The following is a 15,409-nucleotide window of genomic DNA, read 5'->3' as shown; positions in this document are numbered from 1 at the left end:
TCCACACTAGGAACGTTTACACACTTCCAACACAACTACATCAAGGGCAATTCCATCTTCGTTACCAGCAACACGTCAGCATCACATCGAGGTAGTGCTTTAAAACTTGCAAAACACCAAGAGCAGTACTGTCTTCACTTTATTCTCACCGCATCAGGGATAGTAACGCCTTCGCCTTCACACCACCATAGGCAACCACAACAACAGTGTAATAAATAAAAACTGAAATAAAGCGCAAGTGAGCTGCCAGAAATTAGAAGATTGATCTCGTTGGACGTTCGTGCGAGAGAGAGACAGTATACCGAAATTGGGCGCGTGGCCCTCAGCTTTTTCCCCCCTACCGCGGTCTAGCCTCTCTATCCCGTGTACATCAACCACAACTGTCCATTAACTCTCCTTTTAAACTAAGCCTCTGTTACACCCTTACATCGTCATTCAGTCATTGCTTACTGTCGACATTTGAAACTCTTTTGTTTACATACTATCCTCTGCCCCTTATACTCTGCTCTTTAGTAACATTATTCTCTGTCCATTGTTATTACTGGATCCTCTACCGTATAAATCATACCTTCTGCCTCTTTCCCTGCCCTGTGTCAGCTTTCTATCCTGTTTCCTTACATTTTTGTGCCCTTTGTCAACCTTCTTTCTGGTGTATACATTTTGTCTTAATTTGCTGATTGTCATCTACTTTCTGCCCTTTTCCCACTTCTGCTCTCTGTTACCAGTCCTCTTCCCTCTATCTCCGACTCCCTGTCGTGTACCTTTTTTCCCTCTACCCACTATCCACTCCCTTGCACCCCTTGCCCTTCCCCCAGTGTGCCAATAAGAGGTGCGTGTACACAAGCATCATGATCCCAGCCTGCCCTTGCCTCTCCCTGCAGCGCCTGTGAAGATGGTGAGACAGTCCACATCACACACTATGTTTAATGCCGTGGCTATCGTCTCTGCGCTCCACCTCCTCTCCGAAGGTTAGTTGAGATATTGATTATAAAGTTATTGATGTTATTGGTACTATAGGTTAGTTGGTCCTAGTGTTTTTGATAGTTTTTAATGTTATTGATTGTGCAGCAGTTGTTTATTAGTTTTAATGGTATTATTATTATTATTATTATTATTATTATTATTATTATTATTATTATTATTATTATTACTACTACTACTACTACTACTACTACTACTACTACTACTACTACTACTACTACTACTACTACCACCACCACCACTACTACTACTACTACTACTACTACTACTACTACTACTCATTACTAACCAACTTTTTAAGTTGAAAATTAGGCTAGGTTGATTATATTAGTGTAATTTTTCGCCAATTTGTCATTTATTATTATTATTATTATTATTATTATTATTATTATTTTATTATTATTATTAATATCATTATATTAATGCACACCCACCTCATTGATTAGTGGGAAATAGGGTGGAATAGTGATGCTGATGCTGATTATTACTTCCGCCAACGAAGTCGGAGGAGGTTATGTATTCACCTATGTTTGTTTGTTTGTTTCTCCGCACAATATCTCCAAAAGTTCTCAATGAATTTCAGCGAATTTCTGTGGAAGGGTGGGCCATGGACCAAGAAAGAATTTATTAAATTTGGGGGTGGATCCGGATCCTGAGTATCCCGGACATTATCTCCAAAATTTCTCTATGAATTTCAATAAAAGTTTGTGGAAGAGTGGGCCATGGGTCAAGGAACAATTGATCAAACTGTAGGGGGGATCCGGATCCTATGTATTCCGCACAATATCTCCACAGATCCGGATCCTGTTTAATGGCAATGGCATTGGCGGAGGTATCTGAGTGCTGTCTAGTTGATTGTGTGGTTGTTTTTGTGGTTGTCGTCGTTTTTGTTATTATTTTGTTGTTTCAGGACTTAAGGTTAAACGCGGATGACTTTCTTACACTACTGAAATGTTTGCTGTGAGATTACAGTTGTTTTAGTCTCAGCTGGAGCCATTTTACTTATGAAGAGATAGAGAAGATATATAAGTGTAGCTTTTGGCAACTTATTGAGTATAATTCACCCAAGCTAGTGATAATCTGCAAAACATCGCCAACATATAAGAGTAAAATTCATCCTAACTAGTTATAGTCTGCAAAACATCACCAACATATAGCAAGGACTGAACTGTATTGTAGTGATGCTAAAGAGGGACGCCTTAATGTGGTGGCACTAGTATAACCGAGCTGCTCCACTGCCCGGCTATACAAACGTCCCTCATCTGCCTCCGTATCACCCATATGGAGGAAGCTAGACTGTAGAAGGAGGACTTCTTCAGCCTGCAGTCCACCGGGTTCACGGTCAGTTGATCCTGGGTTTGCAAATATATCCTAGTCAGAGTGAAATGGTGTGAAAATAGTAAGAATAAAGTGAAACCTAAAGCCAGTGGACTGTAGGTTTAAGTTGATCTCCTGCGGTTCACCATCCTCTTTACGGTGGATAGGGAAGTAGCTGAGAGACGTTTGTGTAGCCAGGCAGTTGACCGACCTGGTTATATCGGTGCCACCACGTGAAGGCGTCCCTCCGGCATCATGTCCTCGGACTAAAGGGGTTAATGAAACTAATGACATGACAGGCTATAGCTATTCTCTCTCTCTCTCTCTCTCTCTCTCTCTCTCTCTCTCTCTCTCTCTCATACATAAAATTAGTGATGTGTGGTGAACCCTGAGCAACTACATTTCAGTCACACCCACACCAGCCGCACTGAACCTTAGTTATGAAGTGTTATGGAGTAGGCATGAATCTCCTTGGTTACTAGTTAAGTCAGCCCTCCAGTCTACCTACGCCTGAGCTGAAAGGGATTAGGAATTTTTGTCAGGTTAGAATGAACGCACTGTAGAGCCGTAATGTGAAGGACGGTTAAGAGTCACTGTACTGAGAGAGAGAGAGAGAGAGAGAGAGAGAGAGAGAGAGAGAGAGAGAGAGAGAGAGAGAGAGAGAGAGAGAAAGAGGAAAGGGGGGGGAATATCACGTCACGGGTTGAGTGGCTAGGAAGATGAGCAGACTCGACAAACACAGATGAATCTATGACATTACTCAAATATATAACATCCTTAATTGTCCCATGTTGCGTGTTTTTTATTGTACTAATAAATACCAAGATTAATATTAGCAGTACCGTCACAGGCTGCCCCGTATATCACAACGCCTCTCCCACGTTTCAAAATACTGTGTACTTCAAGTGGCCTTTTTTTTTTTAAGATATTAGAAAATCTCCTCAGCTAATGGTAATGTGGGCTTTAATGACGCCTAAAAGCTGCGTGAGGATAGTGAATTGTACGAGGCATAATGCGACGGAGGCGAAAAAGTCATTGTACTGTACCACGTGCGTCACACAGCGTTACCAGAGCGGTGACGTTACTGCGACAGAGGTGATATAAAAGTACCCCATGAATGAACCGAGTATAGTGCGTTGGTTCACACCTGACAGGTCCCTATCCTCCTTTCACTTCAGTTGATGACCTAGCGTAGCCAGAGTGGAGAGTACACTTGATTAGTAACCAAAGACACTTGTATCTACCCTTTTTGGACTTTTTCCTCATCCCTGGTGCCGAGTTACTTGCAAGTAGCACTACATCGAGTGAGCGGATGGTGGGTGCCCCCATCTTCCATTGTCATTATCTTTCATTGTAGGGCATAATTATAAACTCAGCATTCATTCGTGTGAGTGTGTTAGTGGCAGTGTGAGGAGGGCAGTGTGTTGTGGAGGTGTGGTTGCTGGCATGGTTAGGACCTCACACTTACTAATTCACAGTGAGGTTGGGAGAGTGGTGTGGTGTGGTATGGTGTGATATGTGGTGTGGTGTGACCTGATGTGGTCTGGTGTAGTGATGTGGCGTGGTGTGATATGATGTGGTGTGGTGTGGTGTGCTGTGTTGTGGCTGTGGCTGATGATGCGGACCACGACCTGCCTCACCAGCTAATATCTCCAGGAAGTGACAACTGGCACACACAGCATCACACCACCACTCACGCACACACTACATACCGGCCAACATTAAACTCACTCCCTTGCATTCTTTCCCGCTGTGTTGTACAAGCTCCTCACAACATGAGTTCATTTGGATACGTAAAGTAGCTTGTCCGGTGTTGTTGACACTTTCGGCCGTGATGCTGATAATCCTGAGCGTTGTTCCGAAATCTTTCCATTGCTTGATGGCTATATTTAGCCAAAAGGACCAGAGATGGAGTGAGAGAGCGTGGCAGAGGACAAGGTGGCGAGATAAGATTCGGATATTTGCTGGGGTTTGATGGAACCGGTCGGCAGTTAGTAGGTCAGAGTGGAAAAAGAAGGGAGAGGCTTTTGCCCTGTATTGGACTGATTCAGACTGATGGTGATGATGTTGATGATGACAAAAAGGGACCCTCTCGTGTAAAAGAGTTATCATATGCTGATTGTTATGTAGTTAACGAATATACTTTAGGTCTTTTCTGTCACGGTTTATAAAGTGCAAAATTCGTTTAGTGGTGGTTTTGGAAATATACGCATGCTTTCCACTGGTCGGTTTCCTAACACATGGTTTCCATCCCTCACTGGAGTTGTTTCCACACCGTACGTATAGCGGCGCCCTGGAGCGTGGAAGTAAGTGCTGCCACCCCTCTCTTATTACAGTCCTGCCGTCCTTCCATTCCTCCTTCTTTGCTCCCTTCTTTCTTTCCTTCCTGCCCACATTCATTCATTCATAGCTACTTACCTACCTACTTCCCTGTCTCACTTCCTTCCTTCCTACATCAGTGCCTTATATAGGGGAACAAGGCACATAAAGAAGAAAATACGAGGCTGGGGCTGGGGCTCGCATGCTGATAAGCTTAGGAGGCTTCGTATGTAAGAAATGAATATCTTTGGTTGCTAGTCAATTCGTCCCTTCAATCTGACTACACATGCCCTATTTAGCTGAAAGTAGTTTGGCGTCATTTAGGGTAATTGCACCATAGGAAGCCACTTAAGTGACGGGAATGCAGTGGCAGAGCAGGAATGATGCGTAGAAATTAAGGGCGGAAATGGCCGAAAAAAGCAATATGAATAAAAAGAGAGGGAGGGGAGGCGGAATAAAATGGGAAGAAGGGAGAAGGGAAGAAGAGGGAGGAGAAAGTGGTGAAAGAGGAAGGAGGAGGAGAGAGTGATGTTGGAGAAGGGGAGGGAAGAAGTGGGAGGTGGGGGAGGAGGAGAAGGGATAAGGGAGGGGGGAGAGAAAGAAGTGATGTGAATCAGAGAGCATGACGAGGAAGGCAAGGAACGATAGGGGAAGTGGCGGATGAGGTAATGTATGGAGGAAGGAAGAGCTAGACAGACAGCAGAGGAGGGGAAAGAAAAGAGATGGAGGAAGGAGAAGAGAGGAAGGGAGGGAGGGATTGAAATGAGAGGCAGAAAGAAAAAGAGAGGAAGGAAAGAAAGAGTGAGGGAGGAAAGGAAATGAGAGGGAGGAAGAGCAAGAGAAGGGGGAGGGAAAGAGAAGGAGGAAGGGCAAAAAGAGGAAGGAAGGAAAAGAGAGAGAGGAAGGGGAAAGAAAAGATAAGGAGGAAGGTCAAAAGAAGGGGGGTAAGAGCAAGAGAGGAAGGAAGGGAAGTTAGAGAGAGGACATCCTTTCCTAACATAAGTGCCGTCCCATATTTCATCCCACTTGACACCCGCATATCTTCATTTCATAATCCTTTAGTTCATTCCTGGTCCGCCCTTTTCCTCCTCTGTGCGTGTCACAAGTGGTTTTGCCAAATCTCTTTAAGTTAACGGAGACTAAGACCCAACATGTTCACTCACTTTCATTTATCCATGTAAGCCCTAATAGTGAGTCAGCAAGCACGTTCACTGTATCTTATGACTGTGTGACTGTTTCGTGACTTCTGATCATGCTGCAGTGCCGTGCGGTGGCGTTGGTAACAAGACACTAGTATGCAGGCACACTTCCTTTCATCCTTACTCACACCTCTGTATTAACGCCTTTGGTTTCCTCACCTTCGTATTCATACCTCTGTAATCATCGTCATTATCATCATCTTTTCCTTCTTCTTCTCTCCGTTCGTTATCACCATTTTCATGTTCATCATCCAAACCTCATCACTAACATAGTATTATAATTAGGGTGGGTAGTATTCAGAATCAGAAAAGGAAAAGAGTAACACAAAGCATCAGAGTGCCCAGCGCAAATCGACCACCCCACCATCCACTCATCAATCAAGCTTTCGAAATTCTCAACTGAGCCTGACAGTGAAAGAAAGGAAAATAAATGATGTGTAGCCAGAATGATGCAGGACTTAACGCCTTCAGTCCCATGAGGATTTTTTTTTTTTTACTGTTACTTTCTGTCAATTTAGTTTAAGAAAGAAGGTTCCATTGAAGAAGCCATTTAACGTGAAAACTATATTGAACCATCACTTTTTCGACAAGCCTGTCATAATGTTAAATGAAATGGTTTGGAAATTGAAAAAAAAAAAGGAGTCATCCAATTGATATATTTAACTTGGTATATATGACTATACTCTCTTTACTTTAACTTGGCCTGAAATTTTCATATCTCTAACTTTAATGGTGAGTTGTAACGAGAGATTAGCACCAGAGTATGCAGGTTACGAAAAAGTCCTATGGAAAGGATGTTGACCCTCAGTACTGGCTTCTGTCACTCAGCTAAGCGATATAACCTTCTAGAGGACGAAAATCTGGACCAAGTTAGAGTGAAAAGGGTATAGGTGCAGTTTTTTTTTTTTTTTTTTTTTTTTTTTTTTTTTTTTGTCTGACTTGAGAGTGGCCTCTTAACCACTTGAGTTTGGGGACGTATTATTCCACCTTCATTCTTGCTACATACAGGTGATTCTGTTCGGGTTTGGTTAGACTTTTGAAACTGCAGGGGTTAAATATGACCTTCGTTAACTCGTACCATCGCTGTTTTACTTTCACTTGACAGAAATCCCTAACCCCTTTTTAGTCTCAGTTGATGGCCAGGTGTAAGTCAGGTTGGAGGTTTGACTTAACCGGTAGCCAAGGAGTCATTTCTACCTCACCACTAAAGCCCACCGACTTTAATTCGCGCCACCACACTTAGTATTCAAGTTGTGAGAGTTGCTCTGCCCTGTCTCATGAAAACAAACTATATATTAGAGTTTCTCCTAATAAATAAAATCGTTTGGTAGTTACCTGAGGGGAAGGAAGGCAGCAGTGGTGTTTCTGGCCTGAATGAAACAGATCATATATAAGGAATCAAACACTCAGAGCCTACAAAATATTATCCAGTCCGGGGATAACTGAACAAAATGGAGCCAGTAGCAAGATCTGATAGTTTCGAGAAACCATCAGGCTCATCACTCAAAGCAGATTTACGCAAAGTGGTTAAGTGAAGTAGTTAAAATATTGATGCCTCCCGCTCAGGCCAACGCCAAGGCTAGATTATACTAACTTTGGCGCCACAAGTTAGCTTAAAATACTTTAGGTTCGTTCCGGTAAACAAGCACTGATAATGAGAAGCGGGAGTGTGCACACCCAGATCCACGTTTCATCCCCGTGAAGAATAAGAAGGGAAAAAAAGGAGGAGGGAGGAGAAGAAGAAGAAGGAGGGGCATGAAAAGGAGGAGAATAAACATGACTGTCGACTTCACGAGATCAGAATTATACACAGAAGATCCTAGTCAGACTTTACGATTCCAGGGCTGTGAGTAATACTTGTGTGTCGGGTGTCTGGAGATTTTTACTCCGTTCTTGATCTGTCCTATTACTTACAAATTTCGAATGAAATGTAACACTTGTACCAAGTAAAACACACACACACACACACACACACACACACACACACACACACACACACAAATAGCTTCGGTCCTCAGCCCATGTTGCGATATATAACACATTGAGATCACAAAGGAAGTACAAAAACAGTCCATAAAAGGGGGACATACTGACGTGGCTCTGACACAACACTGATCACGATTCAGAGAGAGAGAGAGAGAGAGATTAAAAACAGTCTCTCAAAGGGAAACATGTCGACTTGGTTCGGTGGCCAGACAGCACACTTTCACCGTCACTCAAGACTCACTAAATGCTGCCTGAACGCGGGAGACGGAAATAGACTGCTTCTGATGCAAGAGAGAGAGAGAGAGAGAGAGAGAAGTGGTGGTGGTGAGGTTACTTGTCACCTTCAGTAAGCTCATGTCTTTGGTACTGAGCCACGACCCAGCAGACCATGCAGAGAAATACGAACACACACTTGCAAAGAAAGTGAGAGATGGGGAAGTGTTGATGTGTAAAATTCATAATCCTACTATGAATATGTGTGTGTGGGGGGGGGGGTCAGAGTGCTGTACACATGACAGGGGCCGGATATAACGGGAGTCATACTGGCCCCTCACACTTCCGCTGACATGAGGACAAAAGATGCGCCTGGTGTCCCTCGTGAAGCTGCTCTCTCTCTCTCTCTCTCTCTCTCTCTCTCTCTCTCTCTCTCTCTCTCTCTCTCTCTCTCTCTCTCTCTCTCTCTCTCTCTCTCTCTCTTTCACACATACACACACACAAAATTCATGTGTATAAATAGGTCTTTGTTTCAGTCACTCGTTCACCCCTGGTCTTCTTCCTGTTGTTCCCGCGTTTCCAGGTGTCGAGTTACGTTAGCCTTGTGTCCTATCTGAGTTACGATCCACTTCCGTGTTACTTTGCCATAAACTAAATGATCCGTTCCCTGAGGCTGAGCGGTCCTCCTGCGCACGTATAATGGCTCCACGCACCTTCACATGCCCTCACTTGGATGCTAATACTCACCGTCCATACTGAATACATGCTAAGGTTGTTTCACTCAGGGATGGTGTGATGGTATGAGACATTTGGAAAATCATACGACGTTAATCTGTTCTTTCAGCTTGGATCGATCTCCCGTCATGTCAGTCATGTGTTTAATGTTCTGCCACTTGACCACCACCTCGTCCCTCTTCAGTTTTACCCAAACTTTCCCAGAGCTGAGTGGAGTTTGATAGTCCCCTTTGCATTTATGGTTGTTCTTTACACCTGTTGGTTAAGTGGTTGGAATGCCCAGTCGGAGTGACGTCATAGGTTAGATCTCCAAGGGCCAATTTTTTACATATAATGTAATGTTTTGTTATGTACTCGTAATGTAATGTAATGCTACCCCTATACATTGAAGGGGAATATGGAATTGTCTGTTTTTACTTCTACTCTATCCCCCTTCCTCTAAGCCATTATAGTCAAGATGTTTTCCCTATTGAGCCCCCCCCCCCTTCCTAGACTCCCAGACTCTTTCCACGTTAACTTGGCACAGATTTCTTCCTTTTGCAACTTATTTCACATAGCTCAGTAGTACAATGAGGCAGTTCTAGGGACCTAGATCCATTCCACAATACTTCTTGGTAACTAGCCTCATATTCTAGTGTTACTCTTGTAACAGTTCGGCATTCAAAATAGATAGGTGATCTTTTTACGGCTACATTGAGTGAAGAGAGTATAGTCAACAGTGGAAGTTTTAAACTCCCCATAGAGCGCTCTCCTTGGATGAATAAATTGCCTGAAAACAACAGGAGCGTGGTAAAAAGTGTTGTTGATAGTGATGGTGGTGGTGGTTTCTTAGGCTCATTTAGACGTGAACTTGGTGAACTGCAGTCTGAAGCAACCCATTTCCTATGATTCACCATTCTCCTTTCGTAGGACAGGGAGTGCGTTGAGAGACCCAGCTGCATTTGTGCCTGTTAAATGAGGCCGAGCGAGCGGAAATGTTACACAAGTGAAAGTTGTCAGCGGGAAAGCTTTGAAAGGGTGTGTGGCTGACGCTGGCAGGATGGTGTGTTAGGTCATTTAATATATGTCATAGTTTGGATTGTTTACAGTGGCTACTTTCCCTATTGTGTTCCTTATCAGTGGTTTTATCTTAGGATCACTGTGGTATAATGTAGCGTGTGTTTTGTGTTGCAGTGAATAAATCATGAAGGAGTTATAACGGTAAAACTTGAATTAAGGAGGCCACTTTTTAGTAGTTTTCTGTTGAGTTTTGACGCACAGAGATAACCAAACCAGATTTAATGTATCCTAGCTTTTAACCAAACCTAATCTAATCTAACCAAAGAAAATTGCGTGGAATATAAATTATGTTTCCAAAGAAAATACCTGTGACTCCCCATATCCTGAGGCGCGGAAAGATAGCACTCCTATTCCTACGCGTACCAGCATTTATTATTATTATTATTATTATTATTCTGTTGTTGTTGTTGTTGTTATTGTTATTATTATTATTAGTGCTACTTCCAGACGATTTTATTCAAGTTGAAAGAGTTCCTTGGTAGTGCTAGCCCGTCTGCTTCGAAAACTCTACCCTAAGTTAAGTAAGGTGCTTGAGAGGGGCGCCTTCATGCCGTGGCACCGATATAACAGAGCTGCTCACATCCACGGTTATACAAACGTCCCTCAGCTTGCCCCATCTCTAGTACAAAAAGGACAGTGAGATGATGCTCAAGGGGTGTTGCAGCCTACAGTCCACTGGGTTCACGTTCTGATAAGGCTGGGGTTGCAACCATTACTATTATCCGTATTTGTATTTCCATTTTGTAAGTACAGTAGAGTACATACTTAGATTTCAGAATATTATTACTTTAGATAATACCATTGCTAATTAGTAAGGATTTTATTTTTAATCTTCATCGATGGTGAGAATGTTTAATGAGATTCCAAAACTCAGGTTTATGGCATTTACTCATGAGTTGGGGATTGGCTGACAGACGCTTGCTGCCGTTGTGAGATGGAGGTGGTTATGTAAGTGTGTGTTGCGTAGGTGGTGCCGCCCCCAGGATTCTCGTTCATTTTTGTCTGTTGTGGTTTAGAGTTGTAGTGTTTGCTCGCTAAACTAACCCAACCCTTCCCCCTCACTAACCCTCCCCCGCACCGCCTCCCCTGGGCTCACGTCACTAGTGCTTGAAGACGAGGTGCACCGGCGATGTAGTGTGGGCTTATTGCTGGCCTGCCCCCCTCCCTCTCTCCTCCCTCCCTCAACACACACACACACACACACACACACACACACACACACACACACACACACACACACACACACACACACACACACACACACACACACACACACACACACACACACACACTTCATTAATACCAACTACATTTACAGCCACTCAGCGTATGAGTGACACAACAGACAACCGGCAAAGTTGAGGTTAGGGAGGTGTGAGTGTGGCGGGTGCGGGGCAGGAGCGGGGCAGTAGTGGCATGTGTAGTGGAGGGCAGGGTAGCAGCGGCAGGGCGGGGCAGGGCAGAGCGACGGCGGCAGTACAGTGTTGTGTACCGCAGGAGTGTTGCCAGCGGCCGAGGGCAGCGGCGAGCCCTACGGCATCAACCGGAATGTGGTGGAGGCAGCGGCGCGGGCGGGGGTGGCCCTTGGTGGCGCCCCACCTGCCTCACGCCAGTTGGACAACCGCCCTGCCCCCGCCCTCAATCAGGTGCTAACTGAGGCCCCAGGGCAGGGCGAGGCTGGGCGGGTCACAGCTACGGTGGTGACGCTGGAGATCAACGTGACCACCGAGGCGCCCTCTGGCGAGACACAGGCCCCCGGGGCGGCGGGTAAGTGGGGCAGGGCAGGGTGGTCAGGGGCAGCCTACCACCCCAGCCTGGTTGTGTTGGTGCATGATGCTAATTATTAGCACACACCCTACCCTCCCCTCCCTGCCTGCCTGCCCTTCCCTTCCCTGTTCCACCGTCAGCCTTCATTATTACAGTTCCTTTGCATGCCATGGCTGCCAGCATGCGTGGCTCGCCTGCCTTTTCGACAGAGATCCTAAGCTAGTCAGGTAATAGTGTAGAAAAGCCTGTCTTGCTCCCTCCCTCCTCCTCTCATGCTCAGACCCTTTTCCTGCCTGCCTGCTTCCTCGTCTGCCTGCCTGCATTCTCGTCTGCCCGCCTGCCTGTCCTTTGCATGGCCTTTTCTGCAGGAAATGATCGCCGTGGCCAAGTTGAGTTTATTACAAGGGTCGTGAGCCAGGAAGATAGTGGCGTATGCTGCCGTGGAACTTTTATTGGTAGAATTATAATTTAGAGAATCGCCACAAGAAGCTCCTCAGTTCAGTTTATTTCTCCTTTCTTTCGTACGTTGTTTTTCATTTATTTTTTCGATGAATCAGATGTTTCTTGTTTAATTGTTTTCCCAGTTATTTAAGTTTCTTCTCATGCCTTGTCGACGGAGCTTGGTTTTGGCAGGACGACCTCTCCATGGTGGAGGGCTACAGCCCTCGTACAGTTGTTTAAGTTGAGTTGGGACAGAGTGTGTAGGGAAGAGATGGGGTGCATGTGGTTTAGTTAATGTCGTATGTATGTGTGTGACAGGTGTCCATAGTTTTCCCCCAGAATATGACCTGCCTTGTCGATTTACATCCAGGTTCTCTTCTAAGTACGAGCAGACTGGGACAAAGGAGACCCCTCTCTAATGTTCCCGTGGTCGGCCCGGGAATCAAACTCGGGACCTCTCGTTTGCGAGGCAAGTCTGCTTCCAGTTACACCACCGCAACCCCCGTGATGGAGTCCTAAAACCCTACCGGAAGCTGCTTAACAGTTAACCTGTCCTGAATTATTTTCTGGCTAGGCAAGATTATATCATGGTTAGGTATGTGCTAGGATAGATTATCTCATGGTTTTCAGTTAAACGATACCTCTGTTACAGAAAGGAGAGAACGCATACAAGCGGAATGATGCAAGAAAAGACGTCAGGAAAGCAATAATTTCAGGAAAGAATTGCCGTATTAATAAAAAATCATTAGAAATAGTCCGGAACATTAACGAACTTAGCTGAATGACTGCTTCTGGTAATGCTCCTAAGCTTCATCCTTTTGTTCTCATCACATTTCCCAATCTCCTTCACTGTCATCTTCAGGCCTGTCACTAACTCTTCCCCCTCCAGTCACTTTTCACCTTCTACTGCATGACGTAGTTGGTAGTTTCAACATAGGCAGTAACGCCATCGTTTTAACAAATCAGAAGTTGGAACATTGACAGCAAGCCTTGCTGTCACTTCCCTTTCCCTTCCTTAGCTTCAGGGATGTGCTGACTAGGGTGGAAGACTGGAGTCTCTTTCCCACCCCAATCCCTTCCCACCAGTGATTTTTATAGTTGGTCAAATGGCGAGTGTTGCCTGAGAGCCACTCATGTTAAAATCAAGACATGTCCAGAATATTGCCAGACCCCTTACAACCTCAGTCTTCAGTATTTAGTCACATCCCAGTCTATATATCACAGTAGCCTTTATTTTGCTCTTTCATCTCAAGCATACGCATACAAAGAACTTTACTTGAAGCTAAATTTGGTGTTGGTCTTGTGTATTGTGCATGACAATCTCCAAATCTGTATAGTTCTTAGTTGTTTTCCCTGAACCCCTTCAGTATGATTACGTCTTTTTATTACATTCGTGCTACCAACACATTATTTTGTTGAGCGTAAGAGAGGCTTTTGGAACTGGATGAGCTGGATGTCAGTACTTCATTTCCCGCTAGGAGTAGTCGCCTCATCTGAATAAAATCATATGACTAGGTAGAACATTATAGAAAAGATGTCTTTGGGGTGAAAGGGTTATATCTACGGTCGTCGCTATTTGAGAATTTCAGATAGTGGTTTTAGAAATTTTTGCATAAATTATGAAAAGTAAATTGCTGGGGAAGTAGTGCCACGAAATCTCTTGTCTCAGGGACAGCACGGGTATTGTTTATACATGTGTTTGTGGCACTGTTTGTTTTCTCGTTTGGTGTGTTTGTGAACCATTTTAGCGTGTAAATTTTAAGCATATCAGATTTTTTATTCAAGAATATAATTCTTCCAGGAATTTTGCTTCTGATTTATGTATGTAATTTGAATATTGTATTTATTTGTTCTTCGGCAATATAGTTTCTTTTACTTAAATTCTCTCTCTCTCTCTCTCTCTCTCTCTATCCAGAGCATATCTACTTTCTGCCTTATCTCCTCAGACACAAATAGATAAATAAAATAATCTTTCTGAGTCTTCATTTCTTTGCCAGGATCCTTGTCCCACCTACCTGCATGAAATATCTTGCCTTTAATGTTATTCATTTTGTTCATAGTATGTACACCTGCCAGCTGATGGGTTTTTTAATTTAAATGATTAACTAGTTTTGACTTATGACTGATTGAAAGGGTGCCTGGCTGGTATTCTTGTTAGCTGAGGCTGCAGTGGGTCTTTTCCTTGGCAATTTATTGTGCATATTGTAGACATAATACTTTCATGTTCATTGCTTATGCCTTTGTAATACCACTATAGATTACCCTCCCCCCTGGAGGTAGGGGAGGTTTTCAAGAATACTCCCCCAGTATCCCTGCTTGTCGTACAAGGCGACTAAAAGGGTTGGCGGAGAGTTAGTGCCCCTCCCGGAAAACAGCTAACTAAAAAGACGAACAAGAAGCCTCGGACAAGGACTGACCAAATGATGACGACCAAGGACCGGACAAAGGACATGGTAATTGCAACATGGAATGTAAGAGGTGCGAATGATGAGGTGAAAGAGAGAGAGATTGTCCAGGTGCTTGAGGGTGCGAAAGTTGATGTATGTGGCGTAACTGAAACTAAATGGAAAGGTGAGAGTGTGAGAGAATGGGAATATGGATGGGGTATATGAGCAAGAGTAGGTGAGAATGAGAGGGCAAAAGGAGTGTGTATAGTTGTGAGTAAAAGATGGAAGAAGAACATAAGAGAGTATGGATCAGTGGGGTCAAGGATTGTGTGGGTAAGATTGAGAGTTGAAATACAAATGTGGGCAATTGTGTGCGTGTACAGTATGCGCCAACGCAAGATCGTCCAAGCAGAGTGAGAGAAGAGTTCTGGACAAATGTGGAAGTGTGCATGGAAAAGTTTGGAAGGAATGAGAGAGTGTTTTTGATCGGCGATATGAATGATAAAGTAGGGAATGTGAAGGTGGATGGAATAGTTTGTGAGTGGGGTATGCCTGCTGAGATAGATGAGAATGGCAGTGCGTTAGTGGACATTTGTGCTGGGAGGGGGTTGGTGATAGCCAATAACCTCTTCAGGCATAAAATGATCCACAGGTATACATGGCGAGTGATGAGAAGGGTGGGTGGTGAACTGAATGAAAGGAAGGCAATGATTGATTGTGTGTGTGTGGATGAAAGGATGCGAAGATGTGTAATGGATGCAAGACTTATAGAGGTTGGGGGAGTGAACTTTCTGACAACTACTTGGTGGTGGCCAGAATCAAGATCCAAATAAGATGGAGAAATAGAAGAAGGGAAGGATGGGAAGAAGGAGTATTTGCAAGGAGAGTGGAAAGGTTACAAGAGGATGAGAAAAAGGCAGAGTATAAGAGAGAAGTGGAGGAACGATTGGGCAAATATGAATTGGAGCAGATGGGAGACGTGGAAGGTGTGTGCAGGATATTTAC

The 15,409-nt window shown here is 44.2% G+C and overlaps 1 protein-coding gene across 1 annotated transcript in view; it reads left to right on the top strand.

The window, feature by feature from the left end:
- The first annotated feature begins 892 nt into the window (after positions 1–892).
- Positions 893–15,409, top strand: part of nompA (no mechanoreceptor potential A) — a 49,494-nt gene continuing 34,977 nt past the window's right edge. Inside the window, exons 1-2 of the mRNA XM_080286483.1 lie at positions 893–968; positions 11,307–11,576. Of these exons, the coding sequence (XP_080142609.1) occupies positions 893–968; positions 11,307–11,576 (346 nt within the window). The remainder of the gene's footprint in view (positions 969–11,306; positions 11,577–15,409) is intronic.

Source organism: Coenobita brevimanus, chromosome 111, assembly GCF_032717465.1.
Source record: "Coenobita brevimanus isolate Jiangsu-jjx chromosome 111, ASM3271746v2, whole genome shotgun sequence".
NCBI classification, from domain to species: domain Eukaryota; kingdom Metazoa; phylum Arthropoda; class Malacostraca; order Decapoda; family Coenobitidae; genus Coenobita; species Coenobita brevimanus.
This window is presented reverse-complemented; position numbering and strand designations above follow the sequence as displayed.